The 22,289-nt window shown below is 51.6% G+C and overlaps 2 protein-coding genes across 7 annotated transcripts in view; both read left to right on the top strand.

Annotated features, from left to right (window-relative positions):
* The first annotated feature begins 34 nt into the window (after positions 1-34).
* XIAP (X-linked inhibitor of apoptosis) lies at positions 35-7,216 on the top strand. 3 transcript variants are annotated; one of them, XM_066202399.1, is made up of 6 exons: positions 35-700; positions 962-1,061; positions 2,447-2,525; positions 2,719-2,752; positions 3,982-4,206; positions 5,628-7,216. In XM_066202399.1, the coding sequence occupies exons 1-6, from the start codon at positions 136-138 to the stop codon at positions 5,819-5,821; spliced, it is 1,197 nt and encodes a 398-aa protein (XP_066058496.1). In that variant the 5' UTR covers positions 35-135; the 3' UTR covers positions 5,822-7,216. The 3 variants fall into 3 exon arrangements, with proteins under 3 accessions (XP_066058496.1, XP_066058498.1, XP_066058499.1); XM_066202401.1 differs by having other exon boundaries at positions 3,982-4,169; positions 5,628-5,744; XM_066202402.1 differs by lacking the exon at positions 3,982-4,206.
* A 9,157-nt stretch (positions 7,217-16,373) lies between these two features.
* The window catches only part of STAG2 (STAG2 cohesin complex component), a 65,033-nt gene continuing 59,117 nt past the window's right edge, over positions 16,374-22,289 (top strand). For 2 of the 4 annotated variants that reach the window (XM_066202677.1, XM_066202673.1), the window contains exon 1: positions 16,374-16,570. The gene's annotated coding sequence lies outside the window, so the exon portion shown is untranslated. Of the gene's footprint in view, positions 16,571-16,973; positions 17,031-17,653; positions 17,841-22,289 lie in introns of those variants that run through there. The other 2 variants (XM_066202675.1, XM_066202674.1) reach the window with 2 other exon arrangements.

Raw genomic sequence — 22,289 nt, 5'->3', positions numbered from 1 at the left:
AGTGACAGAGCGAAGAGCTCCGGCTGCCACAGAGCTGTTGAAGGATGGCTGCCTGGACATTCTGCAGCTGAGAGACACAAGCAGCTTTTCCCCAACTGCAAGGTTATCACTGGAGCTGCCTTTCTGGAAAGTGACATGGATCCTGCTGCCCAGAACGACCAGAACAGAACTGAAAATGGTTCCAGTGACTCAGCCCTCCCGTGTGCTCTGGATGACCCCGATGTGGAGGCAGATTACCTTTTGAGAACTCGGCAGGTTGTGGATATGTCAGATAGTTTGTATCCTAAAAACCCTGCTATGTGCGGTGAAGAAACAAGATTAAAGTCTTTCCACAACTGGCCCCTCAATGGCCAGGTGACACCACAGGAATTAGCTAATGCTGGATTTTATTACACAGGTGTTGGTGACCAAGTGGCATGTTTCTGTTGTGGGGGAAAGCTGAAGAACTGGGAACCCGGTGACAGGGCTTGGTCAGAACACAAGAGGCATTTTCCCAAATGCCTTTTTGTCCTGGGTCGGGATGTTGGAAATGTTTCAAGTGAATCTGTTCCTGCTGAGCTTGGTGTAAGTGGTCTGAACAATGCACAGCACCCAAGGAACCCCTCCATGGCAAAATATGGCAAACGTTTACAGACATTTTTATCTTGGAAATATCCTGTTGACAAGGAGCGACTTGCAGAAGCTGGATTCTATAGCGTAGGTAAGGCAGACCTTGAAATGGCTAATGCCTTTTACAGAGAATTGTACATGAGGAAGTGTCTTGTCATGAGAAAACCCAATTCTTAAAATTTTATGCTGAACAATTTGCCAGAATCTCTTTACTCTGTAAACTGCTTTCCACAGTTCTTATGTAAAATCGGAAATCAGTAAAAGAAGTGTTTTCTTAACATAACATTTCTGTTGAGACCTTGGGATTCTGCCTGCACAAAGTATACAGCTCTATTCTTGTGTGTTTCCTCAGGTAATAGTGACCACGTTGTGTGTTTCCACTGTGGTGGGGGACTGCAGGAATGGAAGGAAAATGAAGACCCTTGGGATCAACATGCCAAGTGGTTTCCTGGGTAAGGCATCTCCTGGTGTGTGTCTGAGGCTTATTTACACTCTGGTGCATTTTAATGACAGAGCACGCTAATGAAGGCTCGAGAAGGCTGATTATGGCTTAACACTGTTTAGATTTATGCAAATAATTTGATGTTTTCTTGTTTGCAGTGTTATTAAAGGGAAGATACCTGTGTCTGGATTTAAGGGATGCTTGCTTTCTCAGCAAGAAGAATTGTGTACTTTTGTCAATATGTATCTGAGGGCCTTTCCTTGTTATCCAAGTCCTGCTTTGTAACAGTTCTTTTAGTAGCTTGGGACACCTAAAAGTTTGTCACTTATACCAAGATACAGAATGAATAAACAGCTGCCACAGAGCAAACAAACCTGGAGGAGTCAGTCCTGGCATGGAATAGAAAACATCGTTCTCTCTAATTTGGGAGGATTAAGGATTCCAGACAGCCGTAGTCGTAGCAGTAGTACCAGAAGTAGTTCTCAGAAAGACTGCCACTGTTGCCTAAAATCTGTTTTGAGGAAAGGAAGAGCAGCATGACTCAGTAGTTCCCACACGTGGACAGAAGCCTCCAAATACAAAGCCTTAGTTACTTGTATGAGAGTGATAAAATCAGTGTCTTTTATGCATTGACTCCCAATTCCTCTTCTGTGGGGAAAGGCTCTCTGCAAGTTGGAGATTGGTATTTACGCATTAGCTGTTCCCTTTTCTAAATTATTAGTCTCTGCCACTTGAAAGAGATATGATTGCAAGTTTTTAGCGTGGTGCAGTGAATAGTTAAGGAATGTTTTCTTCCTGCATTTCACTCCTCTTTTATGGGTTTGATTTTGGTTTAGGTTACTTAAATTATATCAGGTTTGATTACTTCCCCTCAGGTCATGAAGAGTCCTTTTTGGGGTTTTGTTTGCACATCAGCCTCAGTGCAGTGTGTCTGCTCCTGAGGGTGGAGAAAGTGCTGGAGCTGGGGAACTCTGGTCAGGAGTTGTGGCATTCCCAGAATCTTCTGCCCATGGCTCAGACTGGCTGCAAAATGCTGAATGAAAGTGTGGAAGGCTCCTGTCTGAGCAGTGACTGCTGGGATTGGGAAAGACTAAAAGAACCAGCTTTTGTCATAATGGTTGTTTTCATTTGCTTAGGAATGTGTCGTGAGCTGTCATGGCCAACAACTCTTAAACTTTCCTTTCCACCAAAAATGTGAGAAAGATAAGGATTGTTTAAGTGTTTGAGATGTTCCTAGAAATACTCCAGTGACATCACAGATGTAGACTAAACGTTTAGAGATTTGAAAAGCAGGCAGTTTGTATGAGGTAGGAAATTTAGCAAAGCTTCCATAGTTATTTAACAATTTTGTGCTGCCAATGCAGTTTTATTAAATCTAAATATTCTTGTTTTTAGGTGCAGATTTGTGACCAAGGAAAAGGGGATAGAATTTATAAATAATGTTCACTTAAGAGATGGATGTAGGGATTCAACAGTAAGTTTCTTGCTTATTAATCATTTTGTTAAAATAGAAAAAATCCACACGGTTTTTCTATGAAGTTACCTTTTGTCACTAAAATAACTGGAGATCAAATAGCTCTTTTTTTTTTTTTTTATTTTGTAACTGTATGCATTTCATTGTACTGTCTCCAGAATTGTAATTTTGTTTCTTTATATTTCACTTTTAGCCAGAAGCTGCTGAAGGGCCAATACTTCCTAAAGGTACCTGTTTAAAACAAACGTCCCTCCCCCATTTTGGGATATCCATATTTGAATGTATAGTGACAGGAATGGTTCCTTTTAAAAAGAACCCTATTACATTTTAAAATGAAGCACAACAGGCAAATTGTTGGATGATACTCTGGCATTGCTTCTAAAGAGCTGCAGAATGTATTTTATTTCTCTCAGAGGAAATAAAAGTGTGATTTGGTCAGTGCTGTAAAGAGGAGGCTGTGAGCCCTGGAGGAGGTTTGTGTGGGCTGCAGCGTCACAGCAGTGAGTGTGCAGTGCTGAATCCCCGGTGCTCTGGGATGGATGTCAGAGGGCCCTGAGCAGGAACTGCCCGTTTTCCTGGGGCAGGAAGGGTTGGGCTGTGCAAGGCAGGGATGAGGGAGCTGGGCAAGCTGAGGTGGTTTATTGTGTGCCAGTACTGCACGTTCCTGCAGTGCTGCTCACAAATGCCGGGCAGCTAAAGCACAAAACACTTGAAGGGGCGGCAGGAGGCCAGGCAGGCAGCTTCATCCCAGGGAATGGGAGCTGTTCCTGCTGCACAAAACCTGCATGAAACCTCTCCCGCACTGCTCATTTATGAGAGTCAAAATAAAAGAGCCTCTAAAAAAGTGTTTGTTTTTAAAAATTGAAAACTTCTGCCGTTTGAACGGTGTTGATAAGTGAAAGGAAGGGGAGGGCCCAACAGACTGAACAGTGGTTTCCCCAAGAAGTGTTGTGTCCCACCATGGATAGACCTTCCTTGCTCATGGTGCTGTGTTTCGGTTTCATAAATTCAAACTCTTCATTGGTTTCTCTCAGCATGTATATGAGGGGTTTTTTCTTCCCTGAACTGAATTAAAATTGATGTAATGTCACTTGTCCATTGTGACTTGTAATTTTGGATAAATTTCATTTAACATTCAGCTACAGAATTTGTGATGATAGTTACACAGGACATTATTTAATTTGAAGTAGTTGACTCGAACAGCAAATCTAGGAGGATTTCTATAATGTAAATAGATGAGGGGAGACCGGGAAAGCCAGGATTGAAGAAAACTCACATCTGCAGTCTTTACAATTAGCAAAATTCTCAAATTGGGAATGCGGTTCCTTTGGCTACATATTTGTTTGCAAATATGTGTCTTAGAGTACTGTAGTAGTCGGTAGTAGTCAGTACTATCAGATAATCAGATTCCTCCTTCTTAAAGTGCTTTTGTTTTGTTTTTAATTTCTTGTTTTAGATGATCTCTTACAGAATCCTTTGGTACAAAGTGCCATAGCCATGGGTTTCAGTTTGTCTGAGATTAGGAACACCATGGAAAAGAGATGGCAGAGGACTGGAGAAAGTCACACATCTGTTGAGGAGCTGGTAGCAGACTTAAGTGCTCAGAAAGAAAATACAAGGGAAGAGGAACCAAATGAAATCCCAGTTGAGCAAGATGAGCTTATTCAGTTACAAAACCTCTGTGTGTACTTTCATATCAGTTCTTTAGTCTGTGAAATATTTTTACTGTTATCTGTTTATTCTCCCCTTTGATCCCAGTCTTACCTGTGGTAAACTTACACTATTGTAAATTAGAATTAAAGACATTTGGTTTGGGACATTCAAAAAAAAACCCCTGAGCAAATAGAGTGTTAAAAAAACATTTGAGTGTAGCAGCATTTATAAACAACATCTCTAAAATGAGTAGAATTGGTGTCTCAGAGGTGTGTAACACTCTGGTGTGCTTCTGGGAAAGGTTGCATGTGCTAACAAAAAAAGCCAAAATCGTTGTGACAATTCCATTGACAAATAAAAGCAAGAATGACCACCAGAATGCAGTTATAAGAGAAACTGTAGATGTGGCAAAGTGAAATAGACACTGGGACACGCTGTGTATTTAATGTATTCAACGCAAAAAGTCACAGTGGGGGCGTTTATTGGGCAGTGTATGATTTTGTTTGGGCAGGAGTACTTTTGTTCTTGGCCAGTAGGAACAAGCGTGCACGTAAATGGTGTTTCCATTCAGTTCTTGGTGCTCCAGCTTTGCTGGGCGAGGCAGACTGTGCTCACAGCCCTTGTGGGGCACTCTGCAAACAGGCCAAACCCAGGAGTCCTGCTCCGGGGGACTTGGAGCTGAAGACAGTTCAGGTGTGGGTGAACTCACGGGGAGGGCAAAGACCATCAGCCTGGCAGATAAGCAGAGATCTGACCAAGCCACTCCTTCTAATAAGGTTCTAATGGACACTGTGGGCGAAGGAGAACTTGCGGTGCAGCTGGACTTGCTTTGGTGGTTGGCTGTGCAGAGCTTCCCCCAGGTGGCAGGAGAAGGTGTCTGAATTCTGTATTGTCACACGGGGCATATTGCAATAACAAAGAGCTCGTGTGCAGTGCCACATGGACTCTTGCTGTGTTACAGAGTTGGAGCTTTTTGAAATAGGGGCGTTCTGAAAATGGGAGCAGGGAAGGAAGTCACGTCCTCATTTTTCTCATTGGGAAAACTCAGAACAAGAAATAAAATCCAAATGACTTACCCAGTAGCGATGAGCCTTTCTTTCACCTTCTGCCCAAATTTTGGGGAACTTGTCAGTGAGAGGTCTGTGAAAGGAATGGTTCCAGATTGAAATATGCATATCCTAAATTCTAGAGGTATTTCAAGCCCTCACAAATACAGATAGATGCACTCTCTGCCTGCACGGGCCTGGGAGGTGTAATGGGATGGAAGGGGAAATAAAAAGAGAGGATTCCTCTCTCTTGTAATTTTTCTTTGTTCTTTTTAAGGGTAAGACCTTTAAATCCTATGAAGAAAACCTTGTCCTTGTGTGTCAAAAGAAAGAAAATAAAGAAAGCATGAGGTTCAGTGGTAGTAAGTATGTTAACTTCCTTTTGTGTGCCCGTTTTCCTTAGACATCAGCACCGAGGAGCAGCTGAGACGTCTGCAGGAGGAGAAGCTCTGTAAGATCTGCATGGCCAAGGACGTGTCCGTGGTCTTCATCCCCTGTGGCCACCTGGTTGCCTGTAAGGAATGTGCTCAGTTACTCAGTGAGTGCCCCCTGTGTCGTGCAGGTATCATCAAAGTACAGGAAGTTTTCATGTATTAGTGAAATCACAGCACTGTGGATGCAAAGGTTTCCTGCTTTATTACTTTGGAAATGTGTGATGTACTGTAAGAAATGCAGTTCGTTCCAGAGTGTAACCATATGGCAGGGTTTAGGTTTCTCTGCTGTCAAGCTCTACGCGTTTTAACACTTTACAAATTATTTTCCTTAAGTGAATTTTTGGTATGTAAAAAGCAATATGTATGAAAGGCAAATATGTATATTTTGTGTAACTTCAGTTCACAGACCTGGTTTGGGAAAGCCCAAGTAATGTAAACCTTTATTTATGTGATCATTCCTTTGCCTCGCTTTGGTAGGACTCTGTATGACTCAAGTTGTGCAGATAGAGCTGTACAAAGAGCCTGTCCCTATATAAAATCTGTAAATGAGTTAATTCGAAATACAATTGTATACATGTATATTATACCTGAGATTTTTACCTTTTGAAACATACTATGTCGGACTGAAAATAGTCTTTTTTCTAACTTTGGTCGTGACATAATTCGCACAATACACATGAAGCTGCTGCTGTAACTGTGCTACCTTGTGCTGCTTTGTGGGTGTCTGGTTTGATTTCATTCCTGTCTCCCTGCCTGTTGTTCTGTTTCAGATGTATAAATTGTCTTCAGTAAACTGGTTTTAGCCATCTGTTTTTCACAAAGATCCCTCATTTTAGAAAATGTACATTAATTTTATTAATTAAAAGAGAACTCAAGAAAAATGAAGGCGATTTTATACCCTGTGCCCTTCATGAGAGGAGGCTCATTTTAAACTTGCCCCTGCACAAAAAGATGTTCACTGTGACATTTTTCTTGGTGTTCTTTTTAACACAGCATCATCCTAACTGATTTATCTACTAATTCTTTGCACTGCTTCGCATCTTACGCTTCCACAGCAGAAGATTAAACTTCATCTCCTAGAAAATGCTGGTTTAAAATCCATTAGAAATGTTAGAAATCTTTCATTTTTGTTCGTGTCAGTTTGCAGCATTTAAATTTAAAGTTAAGAACTATTGTAATGAGAGCCACCTTAAAATACTTAAACTATTTCTTGGTGGACTGATCCTCCATTTGTGACTGTGAAAGTGTCCCAGCTTTGTAACAGGCACAGCTGTTCTATGATCACTGCTTAATTATGTCACTTCCTTATTTTGAGGAACTGCTGGTATGTTCTGTGTATATATTTTTGAGTTCTGCTCACTAAGGTTCAGAATATAAAATACACAGAACATAGTTTTTCATGTTGGAAAAGTTTTGAATACACAGAAATCTATTCTCTACCTTTTCTATTTTTTTAAATCTGTGCTGTGTAATGGTATGAATATTTAAAATAAAGTGCAACCCAGATGTTCCTTGATCAGTGTATTTGATTCTCACATTAAAAAAAAAACAGAATGCTGCTTTTTGTTGCTTTTTGTTTTGTAATTAAACATATTAATTTAACCTGAGTGTTATTAAGGATAATGAATATATATTAATCGGAGAGGAAATAAAATCTATTGTTTATATAGATTAGAGTTTGCTAATTAGAAGTCTGACATTAGTTTTGCTATTTTTTATGGTTGAATTTGGTCTTGGGAATAGACTAGAAATTCGTAAAGAATTCAGTTTTATTTTGTCTTTCTGTGCCTTAGTGAGGAGTTTCAGGTTTCAGATAATTGATGCATGCAGGGATTTTTCAGGAGATAAGGACTGGCAGTGCTGGCAGCCTTGTTCCCAGCTCCATTCTCCCTTACAGGCAGGGTTTTCTGTCCGTGGCAGGGGAAATTGGAGGGGTTGTTAGCCTTAGCTGCTGTGTCTTGCTGAAATAGGGGAAATCAGAGGGCCTTCAGCCTCGAGCCTTGCTGAAATAGTTTGTTGGGGCTGCCCCGGGGTGCTGAGTCGTTCACTGAGGGTCTTACCTCAGCCTGACCTGAGTCATGCCAGAGGCTCCTGGGCTCAGCTGGGTCCGGCTCAGGCTGCAGAGCCTGGCAGGAGGCTCAAAGTCCTGTCTGCGAAAGGGATGGACCCGATTGAGCTTAAACTGTAACCAAACAATCTCAGCAGGGAGGTGTAGATGGAGTTTGTAAATTGTCTGGGGAAAGCTGGGAGTGGGTCACACACACACACACCCTTCACTGCAATGGAGAGCAAACACGTTGTCCTACACGGCGTGATTGCTTCGTGGTAAAGCTGGTTAGCTGCCAAAAGGTGTGTGCTTTTATATTTTTATATACCTATCCCTTACTGCAGCTTCTTCATTGATACCATAAAAGATACAGCTGTATAGCAATTCAAATTGTAATCACTTAGGGACAGGAAAGGGTTAAAAGCCTTTTAGTGAGATGACAAAATAACTGCTCTGTAGGTTTAGGATTAAAAAAAAAACTATAATCAGAGTTCTATTCAGACTAAATGTGAAAAAATAATTAGCACAGTCATCAAATTCTGACAGCTTGAATTAGGAAGATGTTTTTTCAATTTGCTTTGATTTTCAGTATCTTAAAGAAACAGGAGAAATTCCATGGCCTCCAATGCCGGGCTGAGTGTTTAGAGAGACGGGAATGAAGGACGCAAAGGAATGGAGGGGGAGCACAGGGGCTTTGGAAAGGAGGTTAGCAGCAGGACACAGGTGCCCTGGGAGGTGATTTCTGCGTTCCCTGGGAGCTGTGCGGTGTCCAGTGTCAGTATCCAGTGATACTGGTTTCTTCCAGTGGCCGGTGTCCACTGTCCTTTGGTGTTTGTAGAGAGGTCAGTGCAGGCACGTGGCCGTGGCGGTCTGTGCTGCTCCAGGACGGAGCGTGGGCAGGGCACTGACCTTTGCTGGTCCTCAGGAGCCGCGAGGGGAGAACCTGCTCTGCCCTCCAGGAGTGCAGCTTCAGCTTCGGGTGCTGGTGTGTGAAGGTCAGCTCTGCCCGGGGCAGAGGAGGGGCGGGAGCTTTTCCTGGCCTCGGCAGAGTTTCCCTGCAGCACTGAGGGCTGAGCAGCGCCCTGTTCCACACTGTTCTGTTCCCTCTGCTCTGCGCCACTGACTCCTGGCAGCAAGGCCGGTGGCCAGAGGCTGGAGAGGCTCCCCGAGCTGCTGCCCAGAGCAGCTGGGGTGGCCTCAGCTCCTGAACGCACCGGCTCAAGGAGCTGCTCCCCTTCTCCGTGGCTGCTTTAGAAGATCCATGTTCCAGGTGGGAAACTTCAGTTCTGCCAGGCCCACAGCTGGAGCCAGAGGGACGGGATGGAGCACTGGGGACTCCCGGGCGGTGAGATGGGGACTGCTGTCCTTGGTGCTCGTGGTGACATCCCAGCTGCGCCCTTTGCCACGCAGGGGACAACACTTCCTTCACAGCTGCTGCCACTGAGGCTTCGCAGGGCTGCTGCTGGCACACAAAGAAAGTTACGGGCTAAAAAATATTTTTATCTTAACGGTTTTGAACATCTGTGCAACCCGCCAACATGTCATAAACTGCTGTGCCCCTTGGTACTTGTTATGCATTGTGCCATTAACAAAAACCTTTAATCTCGGCCAGTGACACGACCACACTTTGCTTTGCTTCCACACGCACTGTGTCAGAGCCCAGGCAGCAAAAAAGGCCTTGAGCCCCAGACACAACTGGCAGCAGGGGAGCGACCTGAGAGAAGCAGTCTGAAAGAAACCTTGAGTTGGTTGGAAGTGAAAACTAACCCGAAGGAAACTCATGCTAGGGACAGGCATACATAGAGGACCTTGGGAATGTGGTAGGTCAGCCCCGGAAAACCCTACAAGTTACTCTGAAAGAGTTGTCTGTTCCTTGACCTTATCTGTCAGCAACAACCCCCATTGCCCAGACTTCCCCTTTAACCCCCTAAGTTCCAGCCTCAGTAGTCTGTGGGGAAAAGACCAAGGTACATCATCCAAATCCTGTCTGCCTGCACGTACAGACGAGTGCTGTACGTATATTTGATAGAGGATTTTCCTCAGAGCTTAAACACAAAAGTATTTGACTTTGTTGTTTCTAATTGTTTTGCTCTATGATCCTGGGCAGAGGCTGAGCTGAATAATGTCGTTTCTGTCTCAGTTCCACTCTAACCCCACCGAACCACCTGCCAGCCTCCTGCCTCCCCTCTGGGCACCCCCAGGCTCCACGTCCATCTCACGGCTGGAGCCCTCCGAGCTCTGACCAGTTGGGAACTGGTTTGTGTTCCTGATGGGTGAGGTGCCCCACACATCCAGGGCAGGATGTTTCACAACCCTGTTTCACTGGGCTGTAGCTGTTTCTCAGCTGAAGCTGCTTCCCTTGCTTGGCACCAGTTGTGCTGCTCGGCCTGCTTGACTTTATTTCAGCTCTCGGCAGCCTCTTACCCCAGCCCTTTTTCTGTCACACACTCTGTTCTTTGCTGCCGCTCACCTGGCCTAGCCAGTTGGAAACACGTTCCTCTGGTTCCTGTGCTTCCTCCTCAGACTTTGTCACCGACGCTGTCATAGTGCCTGACTCAGAAAATGGACCTTGATTCATGCTCCCTCAGCCTGGACTTACCAAAGGACACAAATAACGTCTTGCCTGTGTCTTCCAAAACTTCCCTAGATGCAGAAACTGGAGTACATTGGGGAGCTTTAGAACCTGGCTAAGGGACTTGTATCTCAAAGAAAGACCTGGGACGAGCACCTCAGCCAAGGAGGGGAATGAGCTTTGGGCAAGGAGCGCACAGAGCACTGAGAAAGGTGCTGCTCACAATGCAATTGGCAGGAAGGCATCTGCCACTTACTGGGATCCTGTTCATTTTTAGAGCTGATCGTGAAGGGCAGTTACAACTTCCTTCCTTTGTCGTGGTACGGGACAAAGCGTGATTCTGTGCTCCTCCACAGAAGGAGCAGGAACAAACTCACTGCATCAAAGAAAATTCAGGCAAGCGTTGGGTGTTTGGAAGGACCTGGCGAGAAACAGGGGCACTCAGGGGAGACTTACAGAAATGGAAAAAGGAAGAAATTATTCACAGAGCAGGAAAAGACCCAAGGAGCTCCTGATGTGCAATCTCCTGCAAATTATGGGAAAGTAACCCATTTTTTGGTCTTTATTTTTGTTTCTTATGTAATAGCTCATCTTCAAAAGGATTTAGAGCAGATTTCCCTGGAGTGACTAAGCCAGATTCAAAAATCTGGGAAAAAAAAAAATTTGCCTGGGAAGACTTCCCCTCTGTACCCATCTCACCAGACAAAAGTATGGCCATGGCTTATTCAACACAGGCCCTCAAGGCTACCACCTCACCTTGGGACTAATCCCGTACACAAATTCTGCTTTCTTTAGCCAAGTCTCAAAAGAGAAGTCTATAAATAAATAAATGATTGTGGGGGGTGGTGGTTTGGGTTTTTTTGGTGGGGGGGTGGGTTTGGTTTCTTGTTGTTGTTGCTTGGTTTTGATTGGTTGTTTTGTTTATTTGGGGTTTTTTAATAATACAAATGAGGAAAGGGGACTGCAGAGGGGGCTCCTATTCTGCGGGAGAAAGAAAAGGAAGAAGCACGAAAAGAAAAGGAAGCAGCATGAGCATGAATCTCCTGCCTGGGAAAATGAATCAGCCATCTGGCAGCTTGAGTTCATTCTGATCTTCTCTAGTGGTGAACCTCTGGCCATTAATTCAGACACAGAATTGGTATCTGCCCTCTCCTTGCTCAGTTTCCTGTGTGACTGATCATGAAGCTCCCTTTGGATCAAGCATAATAACAGTGCCTGTAAAGTCTTTGTTAAATCCTCTCTAAATTGGCTCAATATCAGAAATGGTGAAATTTGAAGCACCTGAGGAGTAGCTTTTTTGAGAAAGATTACATAGTCCTGTGAAATACTTTCTCCTGGTTTTTGACAGAACTTTTTTATCAGATATAAATCCTTTCTAGACAGGTCAGAATTCAAAATAGCTCTATTTCTTTATAATGCTTAGATAGCACTTATTTTTCTTTTGTATTTTTCATTGTATTGGAAAGGATGCTAGTGTCCTAAAACTATACAGAAACTTCAGGATGGTCTTTGTTATTTTCCCGAAGTGTGAACCGATGGTAGAAGCCCACTCTGAAATGCAGGGGAACTGCATTTCATCATCTTTCTTCCCTGTTGTATCAACTGGAAGGCTCAGTCCCAGGAGCACGGTCCCCTCGTGAGGAAAGTGCAGGACTGAGGCTCTTCAGAGGGGCCCTTTGGCCCCGTTCAAGGTGAGGAGCCCTCCCGGGGCACAGCTGACCGAAGGGCTCCCTGCGCGGCCCCGGGAGCGGGGCAGAAACCCCCCGGGCCTCGGGGCAGCGCTGAGCACCCGCAGCGAGCGCTCCGGCTCCATCAGCCGCTCCCAGCGGGGATCGGGGCTGCGGGCCGGCAATCGGAGCCTGGGGAACCAACCTCCCTCCTCCCTCGAGGCAAACACGGGGCCGAGCGAACAGCTGAATGGGACGACCGCGAGGGAGGAAATCCAGCCGCCGACTGCGAAACCCTCTTAGGCAGCCTCAGTGAGCAGCGGTTCGCAAAGCGCGGCTGCGCCTGCAGTCTGGTCTCCGGAGCGCTCCCGTGCTTTGTCACAGGCCGATAAAAGCAAATTCTGCCCTTGGGACACCCACAGGTGTTTGGGGTCGGGGCTGGCAAGGCCTGGGCCAGCGCTGGAAATGGGCTGAATTCCGACACGGTATTGTCAGCGCTTGCACACTCATTCCTTCAAAACCACACCTTAGAAACTGTCATGTCTTCTTCGCGTTAGGTAAGCACACTTGCCTAGAACCTCTCAGCTGTGGGAACTACCGATTGTTTTAGGAATAAAACGAAATACGTGTGCTGTACTTGTATTTCGTGCGCAGCTGACTGGAGCTGCCCCGTGTTGTGCTCCTGCCAGCTCCTGCGGTGAGCTGCTACAGCCCTGCAAAGTTTCGGATTGAGTTGGAATATGAGTTATCCCTGTTGTATCTCAGGCAGAAGACACATTACTGGAATTCTGTGCGCAGGCAAAATGTTGTCGTTTATTTTTATGGAAAGGTCTGTCTGGCAGCAGTCAGAAGCTGACTCTGTCAGGGAAAGGCACCTTTCCATCCATTCCTAAGCGTCGCTTTAGAACAATATGGATAATTACTAAGGCTTACATCAGTTTGGTGGGGTTTTCTTAACACACTATTCTACGATTTCCAGACACTATCAGATTAACATTGAAGATCAGCATGTGTAGCTGTAATTGAAACCGTGAACGCAGTTGTATGACTGGGCATTCAGGATGCTATTTTAAACTGTTCCCTACAAGGCAGTCGTTCTGCTTATTTTCTTTTTTGTTTCCCCTGAACTTGACAGAAGGTGCAAAACTATTCTGAAATGTGAATTCAAGCTACAGAATGTAATTTATTTTTGTAAGCCTGTCTCGTGTACTGACAGATTGTATCTAGAATTCCTAGGTGTCATCAATTTATATTACACTGGTTTTAGGTGTCTTTTTTTTTTTTTTCCCCTAGTTTCTTTTCAAACGCTCCTAATCTGATCGCGGTTTCCATTGTAAGCGTTAGTTTCTCTGCGGGATGGCTCATCTTAGTTTTGAAAAGCCTGGAACTGGTGGATACTCTTCCCTTAAGTATCCTGCCTTTGTTAGGCGGCTGAGCAGAGTAACTCGCCTTAGCGACTGCTTAGTTATGCTAACGCTGTCCCCAAAATTATAAGTAGATAAACACAAGAGGGTGATTAGGCGCTAATTACCAGGACAAAACTATTATTGTGCTGACTAATCTAAATATAATCTTACGTGGAACTATTCCGCATGAGCAATGTGCTTAGCATTACACAATAAAGTGAAAAAACCCGAGTGTCACAAATTGTACATCTGATCACTTTAAGAATTCTGTACTGCTTATATGGATGGCCTTAGGTTCAAGGAGAAAAAAGGAAGCCCACAAACGTTCCTTTAACTAGGGACACCCTGGGCGATGGGCAGAAGCAGAAAGCGCTCCGGGAACGCTCCCGAGCAGGCGGGCGAGCTGCCATCGGCGCCGGCAGACGTCGCCTCTGTCCTGCAGCGGCCGAGATAAGGCACCCGGCAGCCGCGGGGCACCGGGCGTTTATCTCCCGGCCCGCGGCTCCCGCAGCGCGGCTCCGCTGCCCGCCGGCACAGCGGGGCACGGCCCTCAGGCCCGGCCCGGCCCGGCCCGGCCCGCGGCGTCCGATTGCTGCAGGGCTGCAAGGGCACCGCGCCCGGGCCCCGTGTGAGGGGCTGTGCCCGGGGCACTGCCAGCCCCGTGTGTGAGGGGCACTGCCAGCCCCGTGTGTGAGGGGCAATGCCAGCCCCGTGTATGAGGAGCAATGCCAGCCCCGTGTGTGAGGGGCAATGCCAGCCCCGTGTGTGAGGGGCTGTGCCCGGGGCACTGCCAGCCCCGTGTGTGAGGGGCAATGCCAGCCCCGTGTGTGAGGAGCAATGCCCGGGGCACTGCCAGCCCCGTGTGTGAGGAGCAATGCCCGGGGCAATGCCAGCCCCGTGTGTGAGGGGCAATGCCAGCCCCGTGTGTGAGGGGCTGTGCCCGGGGCACTGCCAGCCCCGTGTGTGAGGGGCAATGCCAGCCCCGTGTGTGAGGAGCAATGCCCGGGGCACTGCCAGCCCCGTGTGTGAGGAGCAATGCCCGGGGCAATGCCAGCCCCGTGTGTGAGGGGCAATGCCCGGGGCACTGCCAGCCCCGTGTGTGAGGGGCAATGCCAGCCCCGTGTATGAGGGGCTGTGCCCGGAGCCCCGTGTGTGAGGGGCAATGCCCGGGGCAATGCCAGCCCCGTGTGTGAGGGGCAATGCCAGCCCCGTGTGTGAGGGGCAATGCCAGCCCCGTGTGTGAGGGGCAATGCCAGCCCCGTGTGTGAGGGGCAATGCCAGCCCCGTGTGTGAGGGGCAATGCCCGGGGCACTGCCAGCCCCGTGTGTGAGGGGCAATGCCAGCCCCGTGTGTGAGGGGCTGTGCCCGGGGCACTGCCAGCCCCGTGTGTGAGGGGCAATGCCAGCCCCGTGTGTGAGGAGCAATGCCCGGGGCACTGCCAGCCCCGTGTGTGAGGAGCAATGCCCGGGGCAATGCCAGCCCCGTGTGTGAGGGGCAATGCCCGGGGCAATGCCAGCCCCGTGTGTGAGGGGCAATGCCAGCCCCGTGTGTGAGGGGCAATGCCAGCCCCGTGTATGAGGGGCTGTGCCCGGGGCACTGCCAGCCCCGTGTGTGAGGGGCAATGCCAGCCCCGTGTATGAGGGGCTGTGCCCGGAGCCCCGTGTGTGAGGGGCAATGCCCGGGGCAATGCCAGCCCCGTGTGTGAGGGGCAATGCCAGCCCCGTGTGTGAGGGGCAATGCCAGCCCCGTGTGAGGGGCAATGCCCGGGGCACTGCCAGCCCCGTGTGAGGGGCTGTGCCCGGGGCACTGCCAGCCCCGTGTGTGAGGGGCAATGCCCGGGGCACTGCCAGCCCCGTGTGTGAGGAGCAATGCCCGGGGCAATGCCAGCCCCGTGTGTGAGGGGCAATGCCAGCCCCGTGTGAGGGGCAATGCCCGGGGCACTGCCAGCCCCGTGTGTGAGGGGCAATGCCAGCCCCGTGTATGAGGGGCTGTGCCCGGAGCCCCGTGTGTGAGGGGCTGTGCCCGGCCCCGTGTGTGAGGGGCAATGCCCGGGGCACTGCCAGCCCCGTGTGTGAGGGGCTGTGCCCGGCCCCGTGTGTGAGGGGCAATGCCAGCCCCGTGTGTGAGGGGCAATGCCCGGGGCACTGCCAGCCCCGTGTGTGAGGGGCAATGCCAGCCCCGTGTGTGAGGGGCTGTGCCCGGAGCCCCGTGTGTGAGGGGCTGTGCCCGGAGCCCCGTGTGTGAGGGGCAATGCCCGGGGCACTGCCAGCCCCGTGTGTGAGGGGCAATGCCCGGGGCACTGCCAGCCCCGTGTGTGAGGGGCAATGCCAGCCCCGTGTGTGAGGGGCAATGCCCGGGGCACTGCCAGTCCCGTGTGTGAGGGGCAATGCCCGGGGCACTGCCAGCCCCGTGTGTGAGGGGCTGTGCCCGGCCCCGTGTGTGAGGGGCAATGCCCGGGGCAATGCCAGCCCCGTGTGTGAGGGGCTGTGCCCGGCCCCGTGTGAGGGGCTGTGCCCGGCCCCGTGTGTGAGGGCAGTCGGTGCCCGGGCAGGGCCGGCCCGTGTGTCAGGGCAGTCGGTACCCGGGCAGGAACAGCCCGTGTGTGAGGGCAGTCGGTGCCCGGCCCGTGTGTCAGGGCAGTCGGTACCCGGGCAGGAACAGCCCGTGTGTCAGGGCAGTCGGTGCCCGGCCCGTGTGTCAGGGCAGTCGGTGCCCGGCCCGTGTGTCAGGGCAGTCGGTACCCGGGCAGGAACAGCCCGTGTGTCAGGGCAGTCGGTGCCCGGCCCGTGTGTCAGGGCAGTCGGTGCCCGGGCAGGACCGGCCCCGTGTCCGAGCGGCCGCTCCTTTTTAGGCCGCGCCGGGCCCCGCTGCCGGCCCGCCCGCGCATGCGCCGCACCTTGTTTACCCGCTCGGCGCGGCGCGGCCGCGGCCGGCCGGCAGGTGTCGCCCCAGGCCCAGGAGAGCGGGCCCCGCTGGGCGGCCGCCAGGTGGCGCCTGCGCCCTCCATTCGCCCGCGAGCCGCCGAGCAGCGAACACCCCAAACAATCCCCAGCGCCGCCGCCAAATTAAATAACCCCGACCCGCCCGCGCCCCGCGCCCCCTCCGCGCCCACTGCCCGCCGCCGGCCGGGACGGGCGCGCAGCCGGCGAGCCGCGCCGGGGCTACGGGAGCGGAGCTGCGCGCCGGGGCCTCCTCGCTGCCTACGCCGACACTGGGCAAGGTAAGTTAGAAAATGGCGGCGAAGCTTCTGGAAGTTTGGCGGGGGGACGCGGGATCGCGGTGCGCGGCGGCGGGGAGAGGCCGGGCCGGGGCCCGCGGCGCCCGGGCCCGCGCGGGGCGCCAGGCCGGCTGGCCGCGGGGACTGCGCGCAGCCAAGATGGAGGACGGCGGGGCCGAGCCGCGAAAACACTCCAGCCCCCCGCTTCCCCACCCCCCGTTCCCGGCGCGCCGCGGCGGGGAGGGGGAGGCGAGCGGAGCGCGAGTGAGAGAGCCAGAGGGCGCCGAAAGCGGCCCCCCTGCCCGCCCCGGCCCCCTTCCTCCTCCCCAGAGCCGGCCGCGGGCAGGCCGGGCCCGGCGCTCGGCGAGCTAAAATGGAGAACCGCCTTCTCCTCCTCCTCCTCCTCCCCCCTTCTGCCGAGCCGAGCAGGGGCTGCCGGCAAGATGGAGGACTCGGGCATTGTGTGCGTGGGGTGTGTGTGCGGGCCAGCCGGGCCGCTCGGGTGGGCGAGCGAGGGGAGCGGGGCCGGGGCCCGGGCCGCGCTCGGGGGCAGCGCCGGGCCGCGCACAGAAAATGGTGGGGCGGCTGCCGCTGCCCCGGGGCCCAGTGTCGGCGGAGGCCGCGGGCAGGGGACTCGCACTCCTGACAGCGCTCGCCGCGGCCCCCTGCTCCCGGCTGCCCAGCAGCCGAGTTCTTCTTCCAGCCCGCTCGCGGCGGGCTCCCCGCGCTGGGAAGTGCCGAGGGGCCGGGGTTTGTCTCGTCAGCCTCTCTTCCCGGAGCTGGGGCAACTCTGGCCGCCCTTCCCCGTGGCCGTACAGGAGGGCTGGCGGGAGCGGGGCTCCTTCGGCCCCAGTGAGGACGTCGGGACTGCCCTGCGCCTTCCCCCCCGCCTCCCTTCGCTGCCCCGGCGCCCAGCTCGGGAAAGGCCTTTGTGGGTCGAGTTTTCCCCTCCGAGTGACTTTGGCCGAGCTCCTCGGCGGCTGTCCGCTAAGAGGAAGAGTTGTGGCAGTTTCCGTTCGGCTTCCTTTATTTTTTTTGTAAAGAAAGGGCGCTTGCCAACTTGTGCCGGGGCCGCCCGATGCCGGGAGCCGCGTGTTGCTGGAACCCCGCTGGGCTCCCGCCGGCCCCGGAGGGGGAGGGCGGCAGGAGGAGGAGGAGGAGGAGGAAGGAGAGTGCTTCTTACTGGGGGGTTTTGGCGCCACTTTTGTTTTAGATAGTGCTCCTCTGCCCCCTCCTCCTCGGCACGCACTGAACTGAGCTGAACCCTGCCCAGGTAGGAAACCAGAGCTTTCCTGGCGTTTCTCTTTTCTGGGCGCTTATTTTCCCGACACGGATTAAAATACGTATATATAGATATATGTGTATATATAGCTGTAGTTGTTTGTGGGGTTAGGGAGGCAGGGACAGGATGAGCGGCCGCAGATGGCTGGGCTGGAGGCCGTGTTTTCCGGGAATCCCCCTCCGTGCCCGAGCGCATCCCCGGCGCTGGCCGTGCTGGCCGGCGTTGTGTAATCCGTGTGCCCCGTGCAAATCCGGGACCCACCGACCCCATTTTTATTATATTTTTAATTTTTTTCCCCTCTCCTCGCCCCCGAGTGCAGGCGCGGAAACGATCGGGCGCCTCTTTCGCTGCTTTTATTTATTTATTGTACTGCCCGGGCTCGGCTCTCCTTTCTTGTGTTCCCACGGGATGCGGCGTTAGGAGGTGACACAAAGTTTCGATCACCGCCGAGTCCGGTGTTCGAGTCGCTGAGGGCGAGTGGGCGGCCGGTTGTTTGGCTCGGCGTCGTTTTGGGGTTTGTAGTTTGTTTGGCGGGTTGTTTTATTTTTTAATTACTTTTTGGCCGCTCGGATAGCGCTGCCGCCCCCCTGCCCTGGGCGGGCTAGAAAGCGCTCCGTTCCCGAGCCCCGCCCCGGCGTGCCCGGTGCCTGGGCCGGGCCGTGCCCCGCGCTGTGGCCGCGGGCGCGGGGCGGGGGGGCCGAGCCGTGCCGAGCCGAGCCGTGCCGAGCCGTGCGGGCGGGCGGGCGCCCAAGTGCGTCACGGCGGCCCCGCCGGGCCTGCTCGCCGCGCTGGGGCCGCGCCCGCCGCCCATTGGCCGGGGCCGCGCGGGCGGGGCCGGGGCCGCTGCCTCCGCCCGCCCGCCCGCGCCCGCCGGAAAGCGCCTCGGCATCGCTTCTGAGGGCCGCTGCACGGCCCGCCGGGCCCGGGATCGCCCTGAGAGCCCCCGCGCCGCCCGCCGGGCCCGGGGAGCGCCCTGAGAGCCCCCGCGCCGCCCGCCGGGCCCGGGGATCGCCCTGAGAGCCCCCGCGCCGCCCGCCGGGCCCGGGATCGCCCTGAGAGCCCCCGCGCCGCCCGCCGGGCCCGGGGATCGCCCTGAGAGCCCCCGCGCCGCCCGCCGGGCCCGGGGATCGCCCTGAGAGCCCCCGCGCCGCCCGCCGGGCCCGGGGAGCGCCCTGAGAGCCCCCGCGCCGCCCGCCGGGCCCGGGGAGCGCCCTGAGAGCCCCCGCGCCGCCCGCCGGGCCCCGGGAGCGCCCTGAGAGCCCCCGCGCCGCCCGCCGGGCCCCGGGAGCGCCCTGAGAGCCCCCGCGCCGCCCGCCGGGCCCCGGGATCGCCCTGAGAGCCCCCGCGCCGCCCGCCGGGCCCGGGGATCGCCCTGAGAGCCCCCGCGCCGCCCGCCGGGCCCCGGGATCGCCCTGAGAGCCCCCGCGCCGCCCGCCGGGCCCCGGGATCGCCCTGAGAGCCCCCGCGCCGCCCGCCGGGCCCGGGAGCGCCCTGAGAGCCCCCGCGCCGCCCGCCGGGCCCCGGGATCGCCCTGCGCCGCCGCTCTTGCGCTCTCCGGGAGTTTCGCTGTTTTAAATGACTGGGAATGAGATTTCCTGGCGTCTCCTACAGCGAGGTGTTCTCCAAGTATAAGTCCCCCTGTTAACTCTTGGCAGTTCCGTCTCTATTTGTGATTGATTATTTCCTTCTCGTTTGTAGCGCTTGGCCATTCCGAACAACTTTATCCGTTTTTCATAGTCTTTCTGCCTTAAATCAGTGATCTATTTATTACTGTTCTTGGAGTATTTATCTGGTATTGAATAATGTGCGGGCTGGCTGGTGGGGTGCAGAGAAATAAATACCACGAGTGATTGTGCAATTGACCGTCATTAATCTCTGTCATCTTGGTGTCACTTGTTCATTATCCTCAACTCATAATTTTGTGGATCTCTCTTCCTGGTGATCAGTCACGAACTCAGTACCACAGATCTGGTTATTGGGTAAACATAGTTTGTTTTCTTTTATGGCACAATAACAGTTTCATTACTAAATGAACCATGGTGTGAGAGCTGCCTTGCTTCTAGCATAAACATGAATACTTTTGCTGCTGAAAGCCCTGGAGGTGAGCGGGCTGGAATCCCCATGCTGTTCTGATTAATCAAAGACTAAAAAAGCCTCAAAGTTATACAAAGGAGAAAAATATTGATTGAATCCCATGTCTGACGAATAAATCTTGCTCTGTAACTCATAGGTTGGTCCTTCTTGACAAAACCAGTGACACTTTACAGTGTTGTCTACCGGTGGGCTTTGTGCAACCTGACACAAACTCCTGAATTTCTGTTGCTGCTTGTATTAAGTTAGCTCTGGTAAACTTAAGGTTGGCTGGTGTATAAGCTTAAATTCAACTAATCAACCATCCAAAAGAACCCGGAGGCGTGGAACTGGGGGATAGGAGAGGCTTTAATTTTTCTGTGATGCTTCCTAACCTTCAGATAACTTCCAAGTTATGTACTTGGCCAGAGTTGTGCTTTTGGAGCTTTTTCATGCATTTACAGTTTCACAAAGATAATGCTGAATAAAGTCAAAAAGCAATGTAAGGATTTGTTAAACTGCTACTGAGAAGTTAAAATTTATGTACATCTCTTGTCTTCTAGATATAAAATCTTGATGTTTTGCAACTGAAAACTGAAATTGAGTTGGTTCAAATCAAGGATTCTGTGATATTTGAATGTATTTTTTTAAAAATTGGGTTCTGTAAAATGACAAAAAGTATTGCTAGTTCATAGATTATTAATATAATTAGTTAAAAATGCATTCTGTTACTTGAATACCATTCATTTTATAAATTGGAGTATTCAGTTAGCTGGTTGGTAATCTCACTCAAATTCTATAAATGTGTCACGTCTGAACTTTACGTGTTCAAGTCTTTCAATCACTGGAGTGAAATAATTTCCACTTGGAGTGTAAATAGAATTGTCAGTTAAATACTCTCTAGGTTTATTTTGTCTCAGTATAACTTACCAATAGCAGCTGAATTATAAACAAAAAAATGTAGACAGCTTCTCTTGAATATTACATGCTCCTGCAGTCTCCTGTAGAAAATAGCTGCAGGCAACGAACCACTTGAAAGTTCCTGCTCTTGGTGGTGGGAGCAACTGTGTTAGACTTAGTTAAGTCATGAAATGGTGTTGGCACATCAAAGCTTGATGAACTTTTTGAAATTAGATTGCTCTTTGTCACTTATGGTTCAAATCTAGAATGATTCCAGAATCCTTGTTTGTCATGTTCATTTGTGGTCTTGTGTCTCAGTTGTTTTGCTGCAGGCAAATACTTTAGGAGAGATGAGCTTTTCTGAAACTTGCCTGCCAGTGGAAACAGGTTGTATGTTTTACAGAAACCTGAAATACTCCAGTTGCTTATTGTCACCAAATGAATCCCAGAAAATAAGCAAATATTTCTCCTTGTTCCTTGTACTTGTTGGTCGTGGTGCTGGAATTCAGTGTTTTGTCAGGTGAGACAGGGTTTTCAACTCGGTGTGATCTCTGCCTGCAGTGTCCGTTTCTTCTCTGACTAATTCAAAAACTTGGGAGAATATTGTAGGTGTGAATTTCCAAAACGGTACTGTTGGGTTTTGGTGGTGGGTGTTGTTCTGTTTTGTGCTTTCTGGTTGGTTGATTGGTTTTTCCTCCTTTTTTTTTCTCTTTTTTCTTCTATTGATGTGTGTAATTAAGAAAACATACTGGAGAGAGGAATATGTTGTCGATTTGGTCTCTGTCAGGGAGATGTGAAAACTTCCAAGAGCTTCATCTGGTTCAGTGCTTGTTTTGTCATGGGAAGAAGTGATTGATAGCAGCCATCAACATACCATTTAATACTCTTGAATAAAAGCTTTGCTCTCTTTCTCAGTATCACTTAAAACAAAACTTCATCTTGTACGAGGATCAGTGACGAAGAAGAGAGGGATAATCTAGTCCTTGGGAAACAGAGGTGAGCAGGGAATTGGAGTTTTAGGTTGAATACAAAAGCTTGTACATAACAGATACATGGAGGAATGGGAAGAGCTCTCTTTCATGTGCATCACTAAAACGTAAATGGTGGCACAGCCTATAGCCGTGGTTTAGAGTCAGTGCCATCCAGCGTTTTAGATGGACTCCCCTTTGAAACTCGAAGGCGACGTGAAAACGGGAATTCAGGATCCCGTGGTTCCCGGGTCACTGGCAGCGGCAGTCCGGCGGTGTGGGCTGCTCTGGGCCTCCTCCTGCCTGCTCCGCTGGCCCTCGTGTGCTGTGCGCGCCGCCCGGAGCGGAGCGGCCCGGGGTTGGGTGCGCGGGGTTCGCTGCCCGGGGTTCGGTGCTCCCCTGTGCGCTGTGCGCCCCGCCGGGAGCGGAACGGCCCGGGGTTGGGTGCGCGGGGTTCGCTGCCCGGGGTTCGCTGCCCGGGGTTCGGTGCTCCCCTGTGTGC

This window comes from Chamaea fasciata, unplaced genomic scaffold (assembly GCF_029207755.1).
Source record: "Chamaea fasciata isolate MVZ Bird 193981 ecotype frontalis unplaced genomic scaffold, bChaFas1.0.hap1 SCAF_22, whole genome shotgun sequence".
In the NCBI taxonomy this organism is placed as follows: domain Eukaryota; kingdom Metazoa; phylum Chordata; class Aves; order Passeriformes; family Sylviidae; genus Chamaea; species Chamaea fasciata.
Note: the sequence above shows the minus strand (reverse complement) of the source record. Positions and strands in the feature narration are given on the sequence as shown.